This window comes from Heterodontus francisci, unplaced genomic scaffold (genome assembly GCF_036365525.1).
Source record: "Heterodontus francisci isolate sHetFra1 unplaced genomic scaffold, sHetFra1.hap1 HAP1_SCAFFOLD_106, whole genome shotgun sequence".
NCBI classification, from domain to species: domain Eukaryota; kingdom Metazoa; phylum Chordata; class Chondrichthyes; order Heterodontiformes; family Heterodontidae; genus Heterodontus; species Heterodontus francisci.
This window is the reverse complement of record NW_027140940.1, coordinates 5,545,250-5,557,151: the sequence shown is the minus strand read 5'-3', so window position 1 is coordinate 5,557,151 and position 11,902 is coordinate 5,545,250. Positions and strand designations below refer to the sequence as shown.

The 11,902-nt window shown below is 57.2% G+C and overlaps 1 protein-coding gene across 9 annotated transcripts in view; it reads right to left on the bottom strand.

Moving 5' to 3' along the window:
* Positions 1-357: 357 nt before the first annotated feature.
* The window catches only part of LOC137361430 (NACHT, LRR and PYD domains-containing protein 3-like), a 110,644-nt gene continuing 99,099 nt past the window's right edge, over positions 358-11,902 (bottom strand). For 8 of the 9 annotated variants that reach the window (XM_068026288.1, XM_068026287.1, XM_068026282.1 and 5 more), the window contains 4 exons: positions 8,046-8,216; positions 4,948-5,118; positions 687-854; positions 358-516 (listed from right to left, as the gene is read on the bottom strand). In XM_068026288.1, the coding sequence (XP_067882389.1) occupies positions 429-516; positions 687-854; positions 4,948-5,118; positions 8,046-8,216 (598 nt within the window). In that variant the 3' untranslated portion in view covers positions 358-428. The remainder of the gene's footprint in view (positions 517-686; positions 855-4,947; positions 5,119-8,045; positions 8,217-11,902) is intronic. The other variant, XM_068026289.1, reaches the window with a different exon arrangement.

Genomic DNA, 11,902 nt, shown 5'->3' with positions numbered 1-11,902 from the left:
TGGTATCTATTGGACGGTGGGATCTATCCAAGCTGAACAGAGCCTGTCTCCATCCTGAACACACACAGGTTCACTTCCCAGCAGGGTCAGGGATATTGAGTGTAATTACCAGTGTTCCACTGCAGCCCAGACTGAGCCCCACCCTGGACCCTTCCTGTCTGTACATTTCCCCAGTGCCCCATTGGGGAACATTCAGTCCCGGATATCCTACAGAAACAGCGCTGTGGGGCCGGGCGGCTGAGTCACGTGACCCTGTTGCTGGGCCTCTCAAGTCACAATGGGAGATGACACTCGCTCAGCTCGAACTAGAAACAGTGAAACAGCCAATAAGAATTAAACCTGGAGCACGGCCAATTAAAGGGGAAGGACAGAAAATTGGCCAAAAATATTCATGTAGAGAGACCAGTGATATTTACAAATTGAAATGTTCACAGAAACACATCCAGTCCGGGTCCTGTACCCTGCAGCGACTTCAGCTGATTCTTTACATTTGAACTGAACTGATTCCCCCCTAAACTGAAACAGATTAAAGATTAAACAGGAAATAAACAGATTGAACAATAGTGTAAATAACAGGGAGACTGGGATTAATATTTCAATAATAATTACAGAGATATTACTGATAAGAATGACTGAATCCCATTTATATTTTATTTATTACATTAAACATTAACACAAACACTCACCAGATCTTCTCCAGACTCCTGCAGTTCAGTATGAGGCGGTGGAAAGCAGGGACAGATTGGTCTGTGAAGGAGTTTGATCCCAGTTTCAGCTCCATCAGTGACTGGTTTGCACTGAGAGCAGAGGCAAGAGCCTCGGCACAAGAATCTGTGAGACCGACACCCCATAGACTGGGGATCAGAGAGAGAAATAACAGGAATGTGTAAATCTCCAGCGTTCATTAATAACACTATTACTTATATTAATAAATAATAATTAATAATAATATTCATTAGTAAAGATGTTGAAAGGTTTTTCACCATTTCCACAAAGTAGATGAGATTTGAACAAACTGAACAGGAAAGACTGGGAGAGGTCATCGCATCTCACTGGACAGCTACTGCCCGCCTCAAACTGGGCAGCCCCCGGTCACTAAGGTTCTGTCCCACCACAGTCCACCTGCTTCAATGGGTGCTTGGAACTCAGGGTCATTGCCCGACAAGTGGAATGTAACACTGCACCAAGCATGACAAAAAAAGGAAAGAAGGTACCAGCCCGTCGTTTTGCAAACTGGAATGTCAGAACTATGTCTCCTGGCATGTCGGAAAACCTTACACAAACCAACGATTCTTGGAAGACTGCCATCATTGACAATGAGCTCAGTGGACTCAATGCCAGCACTTCATTGCAGCACTTCAGGAGACACGCCTGCCTGTGAGTGGATCTCTAAGAGAGCAAGACTACACCTTCTACTGGCAGGGTAGGGATCCTGAAGAACCAAGACAGCATGGAGTGTGCTTCGCCATCAGAAATCTTTTGCTCAGCATGATCGAGCCACCTTCAAATAGCTCGGAACGCATACTGTCCATTGGACTGCTCACCGCCTCTGGTCCAGTACACTTACTCAGCATCTAAGCTCTAACACTCTGCTCCCCACCTGAAGTTAAAGACCAGTTCTACGAGGAACTCCATAATATCATTAGTAGCATCCCCAATACTGAACATCTGTTCCTGCTGGGGGACTTTAACGCCAGGGTTGGGGCCGACCATGACTCATGGCCCTCCTGCCTCGGGCGCTATGGCATTGGAAGGATGAATTCGAATGGACAGAGACTGCTGGAGTTGTGTACCTATCATAACCTCTGCATCACCAACTCGTTCTTTCACACTGAACCGGCATTTCTTTCAAGCCAGCAAGATCGATCTGGAACCTTTTCTGACACTTTTAGTAGAATGTGCATCAGCCAACAATGAACAATTATCTACATAACATTCAATGAGTATGTGATCTTCAGTAAACCCCTGGTATAGAATCTCACTTACAATATTTGACAAATAGAATCCCATATCCACTGTCTCCACAAGGGCCAGTGTGTCAATCAGCTGAAGTACTTTTAACAACCCTTTTTATTTTCTGAGCTTCCCAAGCTGAAGGACAGTATCTCCCATTTTCACCCATCAGTAATATTATGAAACCAGCTGCACTAGAATACCCATCAGGAAGATTAGCATGTAAACCATCGCTAAAAATGACTAGTTTCATGTTCTTTGGGTCACCTAGGGATGGGAACTTAAACACACATTTCTCCAGATTTCTCATCGGGACACAACCCATATCCACATCTCCACTTCATTCTTCCACTGGTTATTTTTTATACTTATTTGTTTTGTGGGATGTGGGTGTCACTGGAAAGACCAGTATTTGTTGCCCATCCCTAATTGCCCTTGGGAAGGTGGTGGTGAGCTGCCTTCTTGAAGCTCTGCAGTCTATCTGGTGTAGGTATATCCACAATGCTGTTAGAGAGGGAATTCCAGGATGTTGATCTCGCAACAGTGAAGGAACGGTGATATATTCTCAAGTCAGGATGGTGTGTGGCCTGGAGGAAAACTTCCCACGCATCTGCTGCCTTTTCCTTCGAGATGGAAGAGGTCGCGGGTTTGGAAGATGCTGTTGAAGGAGGCATGGTGAGTTGCTGTAGTACATCTTGTATCTGGTACACTCTGCTGTCACTGTCTGTCCCTGGTGGAGGGAGTGAATGTTTAAGGTGGTGGATGGGGTGTCGATCAAATGGGCTGCATTTATCCTGGATGGTGTTGAACTTCCTGAGTGTTGTTGGAGCTGCCCTCATTCAGGCAAGTGGACAGTATTCTATCACACTCTTGATTTGTGCCTTGTAGATGGTAGACAGGTTTGGGGAGTCAGGGGGTTGACTACTCACTGGAGAATTTCCAGCCTCAGACCTGCTCTTGTAGACACAGTATTTATAATGCTGCTCCAGTTCAGTTTCTGGTCAATGGTAACACCCAGGATGTTGATAGTGGGGATCCAGTGATGTTAATGCCGTTGAATGTCAAGGGGAGATGGTTAGATTCTCACTTGTTGAAGATGAGCATTGCCTGGCACTTGTTTGGCATGAATGTTACTTAGCACTTGTCAGCCCAAGCCTGGATGTTGTCCAGGTCTGGCCTCATGGGGACATGGACTACTTCAGTATCTGAGCAGTTGAGAATGGTAGATGGAATATAATGTCGGGAAGTGTAAAGTTATTCACTTTGGTTGTAAAAATAGAAAAGCAGAGTGTTTTTTAAATGGTGTGAAACTTGTAAGTGTTGATGTTCGAAGGGAATATATTTATACTTTCACATTTCAACCTGTGTGTTAATAACCTTTGCATCTTTATGAAATGAGTCTTGTTTTATAATAAATTAATAATTTTGTTTATTATTAAAGAAACTTGGTTGGTAGATTTTTATTCAGAAACTGAAATAGATGAAGTATATAATTGTCTGTATCGGTAACTGGGTAAAACATTTAAATATATGTTGTGACCTGTGGAGAAGTGGAACTAGAGAAAGACAGTGCACTCCTCCATCCTCGCTCATAACACCAACCAGTGGAGAGTTTTCCCCCTGATTCCCACTAACTTCAATTTGCCTCGGGCTCCTTGATGTCCCACTCGGTCAAATGCTGCCTCGATATCAAGAACAATCACTTTCACCTAACCTGGTCATATGGTTCAGATTCCGAGAACATCGGAGGGTAATCAAAGCCCAACAATTTACACTTGCTTTCGGCTATTTCTGATCATTGCTGCGAGGATTGTAGATTTTTGTCTGTTATTAGTGGCCAGCTTGCCAGTATGGGTCTGTGCACGGTTGTGTCAACGTCACCACGTAATGACATCAGACGTAATAATGTCCGAGTGTTGCTTCACCCCTCAGTGGCCGTGTTCACAATCTCTCTCCCTCCAACAGTACCCCGCTCCCTCCCGCCGTCACACCTCAGTCGCTGCTTCTCTTCCTCACTCTCTCCCACTGTTCTCTCCCGTGCCCGCCTGCTCTCCACTCCCGACTCTTCACTGCTCCATCCTGCCTCGCTGCTAAATCCCCACCCACACCCTCCAACTGCCCCGGCCACCTCTGCTGCTCCATCCCGCCACTCGCTTCCTGCCGTACTCACTTCTGTCACCCACACACGCAGCCCCAGCATCCCCGCTGCTTCTCTGGGTGGTGAGGTGGGGATCGAGCAGCGGGAGGGAACAGCGAGCAGACGGGTACGGGAGAGAATGGTGAAATGGAGTGGCAAGAAGTCGGGAGTGGCAGGAAGATGTGTGTGGGAGGGAGCGGGAAAGAGAAGCGGCAATCGCGGGAGGGAGTGGTGTATTTGACAGGGGGTGGAAGTGGTGATCACTGCTATTGAGGGGTGAAGCAGTTCGGGTTCGATTGTTTTTGTTTTGTGTTGAATTGAGCAGCCTGACATCATCAGACTACACCGAGCTGTACACATGTGCAAACAGGCTCCTACTCTCTGCACGTGTGTGGCATTCCGCATTGCCAGGACTGGTTGGCACGTGTGTGCTGCCATGGGTTTGGTTGCCTTTCTGTGATTATTTGAGCAGCGCCATATTTAGTCCTGGCAGCTACCCGAACACCGCAGACATCGACGTTTCAGTGCAGCAGGCTGTATTTACACTTGTGCCAGTGCAGCGCCACCTAGTGGTTACATTGTCAGCAAACGCAGCCTTTTTTTCATAACCTTCGACCTTCACCTTGAGGCAACCATTCTGTGTTCCCATATTCTACTCTGGAAAGCCAGTTGGTGAAGAATATTACTGGAGTTAATCTTTATTCAGTCTTACATTAGTTTAGAGTTTAGCATTACAAACAGACACCTCCTCACTCAACCACACCACAGTATTGATAAGTGTCTCTTGATAGGAGCTCAAGTGAAACCCCAGTTACTGCCCACTATCTAAACAGAATTAATATGCAATTAGCACTTACCACAGATCCTGCATTTTACAGTCCGGGTTCCTCAGAGCCTCAGAAAGTTGTTTCACTCCTGAATCTCCCAGTTTATTATCACTCAGGTCCAGATCCGTCAGTGACCGGTTTGTACTGACAGCGGAGGCGAGAACTTCGATACAAGAAGCTGTGAGATTGTTATTTTCCAGCCTGGGATCAAAGATGGAGAAATAACAGGAATTAGAGTAAATCCCTAGTGTTTACTAATAACATTATTACTGATGCTGTTATTACTAGAGTAATATGCAGTGCTTAGTAATAACACTATTGCTGATACTAATAATAATGCACAATGTATATTAATAACACTATCACTGATATTAATAGTAACGTAGTGTCAGATACCCAATTATTATAAAGGGGGGAAGCAGGAAGAGAGCGAGGGGGGGAAGCGGGAAGAAAGCTGGGTGGGGGAAGCAGAAAGAGAGCGCGGGGGGGAAGCGAGATGAGAGCGGGGAGGGGGAAGTGGAAAGAGAGCGAGGGGGAAGCGGGAAGAGAGCGAGGGGGAAGCGGGAAGAGAGAGAGGGGGAAGCGGGAAGAGAGAGAGGGGGAAGCGGGAAGAGAGAGAGGGGGAAGCGGGAAGAGAGAGAGGGGGAAGCGGGAAGAGAGAGAGGGGGAAGCGGGAAGAGAGCGAGGGGGAAAGCGGGAAGAGAGCGAGGGGGAAAGCGGGAAGAGAGCGAGGGGAGGAAGCGAGATGAGAGCGGGGAGGTAGCAAGATGAGAGCGAGGGGGGGGAAGCAAGATGAGAGCGAGGAGGGGGAAGTGGTAAGAGAGCGAGGGGGAAGCGGGAAGAGAGAGAGGGGGAAGCGGGAAGAGAGAGAGGGGGAAGCGGGAAGAGAGCGAGGGGGGGAAGCGGGGAGAGAGCGAGGGGGGGAAGCGGGGAAAGAGCGAGGGGGGAAGCGGGGAGAGAGCGAGGGGGGGAAGCGGGGAGAGAGCGAGGGGGGGAAGCGGGGAGAGAGCGAGGGGGGGAAGCGGGGAGAGAGCGAGGGGGGGAAGCGGGGAGAGAGCGAGGGGGGGAAGCGGGGAGAGAGCGAGGGGGGGAAGCGGGGAGAGAGCGAGGGGGGAAGCGGGGAGAGAGCGAGGGGGGGAAGCGGGGAGAGAGCGAGGGGGGGAAACGGGGAGAGAGCGAGGGGGGGAAGCGGGGAGAGAGCGAGGGGGGGGAAGCGGGGAGAGAGCGAGGGGGGGAAGCGGGGAGAGAGCGAGGGGGGGGAAGAGGGGAGAGAGCGAGGGGAGAGCGAGGGGGGGAAGCGGGGAGAGAGCGAGGGGGGGAAGCGGGGAGAGAGCGAGGGGGGGGAAGCCGTTGAGAGAGCGAGGGGGGGGAAGCCGTTGAGAGAGCGAGGGGGGGGAAGCCGGTGAGAGAGCGAGGGGGGGGAAGCCGGTGAGAGAGCGAGGGGGGGGAAGCCGGTGAGAGAGCGAGGGGGGGGAAGCCGGTGAGAGAGCGAGGGGGGGGAAGCCGGTGAGAGAGCGAGGGGGGGGGAAGCCGGTGAGAGAGCGAGGGGGGGAAGCCGGTGAGAGAGCGAGGGGGGGGAAGCCGGTGAGAGAGCGAGGGGGGGGGAAGCCGGTGAGAGAGCGAGGGGGGGGAAACCGGTGAGAGAGCGAGGGGGGGGGAAGCCGGTGAGAGAGCGAGGGGGGGGGAAGCCGGGGAGAGAGCGAGGGGGGGGAAGCCGGGGAGAGAGCGAGGGGGGAAAGCCGGGGAGAGAGCGAGGGGGGGAAGCAGGGAGAGAGCAAGGGGGGGGTAAGCGGGGAGAGGGCGAGGGGAGGATGCGGGGAGAGAGCGAGGGAGGGAAGCGGGGGAAGCGAGGGGGGGGAAGCGAGGAGAGAGCGAGGGGGGGAAGCGAGGAGAGATCGAGGGGGGTAAGCGAGGGGAGAGCGAGGGGGGGAAGCGAGGGGAGAGCGAGGGGGGAAGCGAGGGGAGAGCGAGGGGAGAGCGAGGGGGGGAAGCGGGGAGAGAGCGAGGGGGGGAAGCGGGGAGAGAGCGAGGGGGGGAAGCCGTTGAGAGAGCGAGGGGGGAAGCCGATGAGAGAGCGAGGGGGGGGAAGCCGGTGAGAGAGCGAGGAGGGGGAAGCCGGTGAGAGAGCGAGGGGGGGAAGCCGGTGAGAGAGCGAGGGGGGGGGAAGCCGGTGAGAGAGCGAGGGGGGGGAAGCCGGTGAGAGAGCGAGGGGGGGGGAAGCCGGTGAGAGAGCGAGGGGGGGGAAGCCGGTGAGAGAGCGAGGGGGGGGGAAACCGGTGAGAGAGCGAGGGGGGGGGGAAGCCGGTGAGAGAGCGAGGGGGGGGGGGAGCCGGGGAGAGAGCGAGGGGGGGGAAGCCGGGGAGAGAGCGAGGGGGGAAAGCCGGGGAGAGAGCGAGGGGGGGAAGCCAGGGGAGAGCGAGGGGGGGAAAGCGGGGGGAGAGCAGCCTGCAGAACATGGTGGCAGTGGATGCGAGTGTGCACTCCTCCTCCCCAGCCCCCGGCCACTGACTGCAGGCCACTCACTCCCTGCTTCCCCCCGCTCACTCCCCTGACCACTCGCTCCCCACTCCCCTCTTCGCTCCCCTCTCCCCACCCCTCTTCGTTCTCCTTCCCCACTCCCCCCCCGCTCCTCACCCACTATCCTCACTCTGGCCGCCCACTGCCTCACCCCTCCCTCTCCCCCCTCCCCCCTCGATTGTGTGCTGCCATGGGTTTGGTTGCCTTTCTGTGATTATTTGAACACTGCCATCTTTAGTCCTGGCAGCTGCCCGAACACCGCAGACAGTGACGTTTCAGTGCAGCAGGCTGCATTTACACTTGTGCCAGTGCAGCGCCACCTAGTGGTTACATTGTCAGCAAACGCAGCCTTTTTTTCATAACCTTCGACCTTCACCTTGAGGCGACCATTCTCTGTTACCATATTCTACTCTGGAAATCCAGTTGGTGAAGAATATTACTGGAGCTAATCTTTACTCAGTCTTACATTAATTTAGAGTTTAGCATTACAAACATACACCGCCTCACTCAAACACACCACAATATCAATAAGTGTCTCTTTATATGTGCTCAACTGAAACCCTAGTCAATGCCCACTATCTGCACATAATTAATATATAATTAGCACATACTCCAGTTTCTGTATTTTACAGTCCGGGTTCCTCAGAGCCTCAGACAGTAGTTTCACTCCTGAATCTCCCAGTTTATTATAACTCAGGTCCAGATCCGTCAGTGATCGGTTTGTACTGAGAGTAGATGCGAGATCTTCGATACAAGAATCTGTGAGATTGTTTCCTACCAGCCTGGGATCAAAGATAGAGAAATAACAGGAATTAGAGTCAATCCCCAGCGTTTATTAATAACATTATTACTGATGGTGTTATTACTAGAGTAATATGCAGTGCTTAGTAATAACACCATTACTGATACTAATAATAATGCACAATGTATATTAATAGTAACGTACAGTGTCAGATAGCCATTTATTATAAAGGTGGGAAGCGGGGAGAGAGGGGGGGAAGCGGGTAGACAGCAAGGGGGCAAGTGGGTGGAAAGCGAGGCGGGGGGGGAGTGGGTGGAGAGCGAGTGGGTGAAGCGGGAAGAGAGCGAGGGGGGGAAGCGGCGAGAGAGCGAGTGGGTGAAGCGGGAAGAGAGCGAGGGGGTGAAGCGGCAAGAGAGCGAGGGGGGAATGCGGCAAGAGAGCGAGGGGGGGAAGCGGCAAGAGAGCGTGGGGGGGAAGCGGCAAGAGAGGGAGGGGGGGAAGCGGCAAGAGAGCGAGGGGGGGAAGCGGCAAGAGAGCGAGGGGGGGAAGCGGCAAGAGAGCGAGGGGGGGAAGCGGCAAGAGAGCGAGGGGGGGAAGCGGCAAGAGAGCGAGGGGGGAAGCGGCAAGAGAGCGAGGGGGGAAGCGGCAAGAGAGCGAGGGGGAAGCAGGGAGAGAGCGAGGGGGAAGCAGGGAGAGAGCGAGGGGGAAGCAGGGAGAGAGCGAGGGGGAAGCAGGGAGAGAGCGAGGGGGAAGCAGGGAGAGAGCGAGGGGGAAGCAGGGAGAGAGCGAGGGGGAAGCAGGGAGAGAGCGAGGGGGAAGCAGGGAGAGAGAGAGGGGGAAGCAGGGAGAGAGCGAGGGGGAAGCAGGGAGAGAGCGAGGGGGAAGCAGGGAGAGAGCGAGGGGGAAGCAGGGAGAGAGCGAGGGGGAAGCAGGGAGAGAGCGAGGGGGAAGCAGGGAGAGAGCGAGGGGGAAGCAGGGAGAGAGCGAGGGGGAAGCAGGGAGAGAGCGAGGGGGAAGCAGGGAGAGAGCGAGGGGGAAGCAGGGAGAGAGCGAGGGGGAAGCAGGGAGAGAGCGAGGGGGAAGCAGGGAGAGAGCGAGGGGGAAGCAGGGAGAGAGCGAGGGGGAAGCAGGGAGAGAGCGAGGGGGAAGCAGGGAGAGAGCGAGGGGGAAGCAGGGAGAGAGCGAGGGGGAAGCAGGGAGAGAGCAAGGTGGAAGCGGAAAGAGAATAAGGGGGAGGCTGGGAGAGAGCAAGGGGGGATGCGGCGAGAGAGTAAGGGGGGAAGCAGGGAGAGCGAGGGGGGGAAGCGCGGAGAAAGCGGGGGGTGAGCAAGGGGGGAAGTGGGGAGAGAGTGAGGGGGAAGCAGGGAGAGCGAGGGGGCAAGCAGGGAGAGAGCGAGGGGGGAAGCGGGGAGTGAGCATTGGGGGGGCAATGGGGAGAGAGCATTGGGGGGGCAATTGGGAGAGCGTGGGGGGGGAAGCAGGGAGAGAGCGAGGGGGAAGCAGGGAGAGAGCGAGGGGGAAGCAGGGAGAGAACGAGGGTGAAGCAGGGAGAGAGCAAGGTGGAAGCGGGAAGAGAATAAGGGGGAGGCGGGGAGAGAGCAAGGGGGAATGCGGCGAGAGAGTAAGGGGGAAGCAGGGAGAGCGAGGGGGGGAAGCGGGGAGAAAGCGGGGGGTGAGCAAGGGGGGAAGTGGGGAGAGAGTGAGGGAGGAAGCAGGGACAGCGAGGGGGGGAGGCGGGGTTGAGCAAGGGGGGAAGTGGGGGGAGAGTGAGGGGGGAAGCGGGGGGTGAGCGAGAGGGGGAAGCGGGGGGTGAGCGAGAGGGGGAAGCGGAGGGGGAAGCGGGGAGAGAGCGAGGGGGGAAGCGGGGAGAGAGCGAGGGGGTGAAGCGGCAAGAGAGCGAGGGGGGGAAGCGGCAAGAGAGCGAGGGGGGGAAGCGGCAAGAGAGCGAGGGGGGAAGCGGCAAGAGGGCGAGGGGGGAAATGCGGCAAGAGAGCGAGGGGGGGAAGCGGCAAGAGAGCGAGGGGGGGAAGCGGCAAGAGAGCGGGGGGGGGAAGCGGCAAGAGAGCGGGGGGGAAGCGGCAAGAGAGCGAGGGGGGAAGCGGCAAGAGAGCGAGGGGGGGAAGCGGCAAGAGAGCGAGGGGGGGAAGCGGCAAGAGAGCGAGGGGGGGAAGCGGCAAGAGAGCGAGGGGGGGAAGCGGCAAGAGAGCGAGGGGGGGAAGCGGCAAGAGAGCGAGGGGGGGAAGCGGCAAGAGAGCGAGGGGGGAAGCGGCAAGAGAGCGAGGGGGGGAAGCGGCAAGAGAGCGAGGGGGGGAAGCGGCAAGAGAGCGAGGGGGGGAAGCGGCAAGAGAGCGAGGGGGGGAAGCGGCAAGAGAGCGAGGGGGGGAAGCGGCAAGAGAGCGAGGGGGGGAAGCGGCAAGAGAGCGAGGGGGGGAAGCGGCAAGAGAGCGAGGGGGGGAAGCGGCAAGAGAGCGAGGGGGGGAAGCGGCAAGAGAGCGAGGGGGGGAAGCGGCAAGAGAGCGAGGGGGGAAGCGGCAAGAGAGCGAGGGGGGAAGCGGCAAGAGAGCGAGGGGGGAAGCGGCAAGAGAGCGAGGGGGGAAGCGGCAAGAGAGCGAGGGGGGGAAGCAGGAAGAGAGCAAGGGGGAAGCGCAAAGAGATGGAGGGGGGGAAGCGGGGAGAGAGCGAGGGGGGGAAGCGGGGAGAGAGCGAGGGGGGAAGCGGGGAGAGAGCGAGGGGGGGAAGCGGGAGAGAGAGCGATGGGAGAAGCGGGGGAGAGAGCGAGGGGGGAAGCGGGGAGAGAGCGAGGGGGGAAGCGGGGAGAGAGCGAGGGGGGAAGCGGGGAGAGAGCGAGGGGGGAAGCGGGGAGAGAGCGAGGGGGAAGCGGGGAGAGAGCGAGGGGGGAAGCTGGGAGAGAGCGAGGGGGGAAGCGGGGAGAGAGCGAGGGGGGAAGCGGGGAGAGAGCGAGGGGGAAGCGGGGAGAGAGCGAGGGGGGAAGCGGGGAGAGAGCGAGGGGGTAAGCGGGGAGAGAGCGAGGGGGTAAGCGGGAGAGAGAGCGATGGGAGAAGCGGGGAGAGAGGGGGGGAAGCGGGGAGAGAGCGAGGGGGAAGGCGGGAGAGAGCGATCGGAGAAGCGGGGGAGAGAGCGAGGGGGGAAGCGGGGAGAGAGCGAGGGGGGAAGCGGGGAGAGAGCGAGGGGGGAAGCGGGGAGAGAGCGAGGGGGGAAGCGGGGAGAGAGCGAGGGGGGAAGCGGGGAGAGAGCGAGGGGGGAAGCGGGGAGAGAGCGAGGGGGGAAGCGGGGAGAGAGCGAGGGGGGAAGCGGGGAGAGAGCGAGGGGGGAAGCGGGGAGAGAGCGAGGGGGGAAGCGGGGAGAGAGCGAGGGGCAAGCGGGGAGAGAGCGAGGGGGTAGCGGGGAGAGAGCGAGGGGGGAAGCGGGGAGAGAGCGAGGGGGGAAGTGGGGAGAGAGCGAGGGGGGAAGCGGGGAGAGAGCGAGGGGGGAAGCGGGGAGAGAGCGAGGGGGGAAGCGGGGAGAGAGCGAGGGGGGAAGCGGGGAGAGATCGAGGGGGGAAGCGGGGAGAGAGCGAGGGGGGAAGCGGGGAGAGAGCGAGGGGGGAAGCGGGGAGAGAGCGAGGGGGGAAGCGGGGAGAGAGCGAGGGGGGAAGCGGGGAGAGAGCGAGGGGGGAAGCGGGGAGAGAGCGAGGGGGAAGCGGGGAGAGAGCGAGGGGGAAGCGGG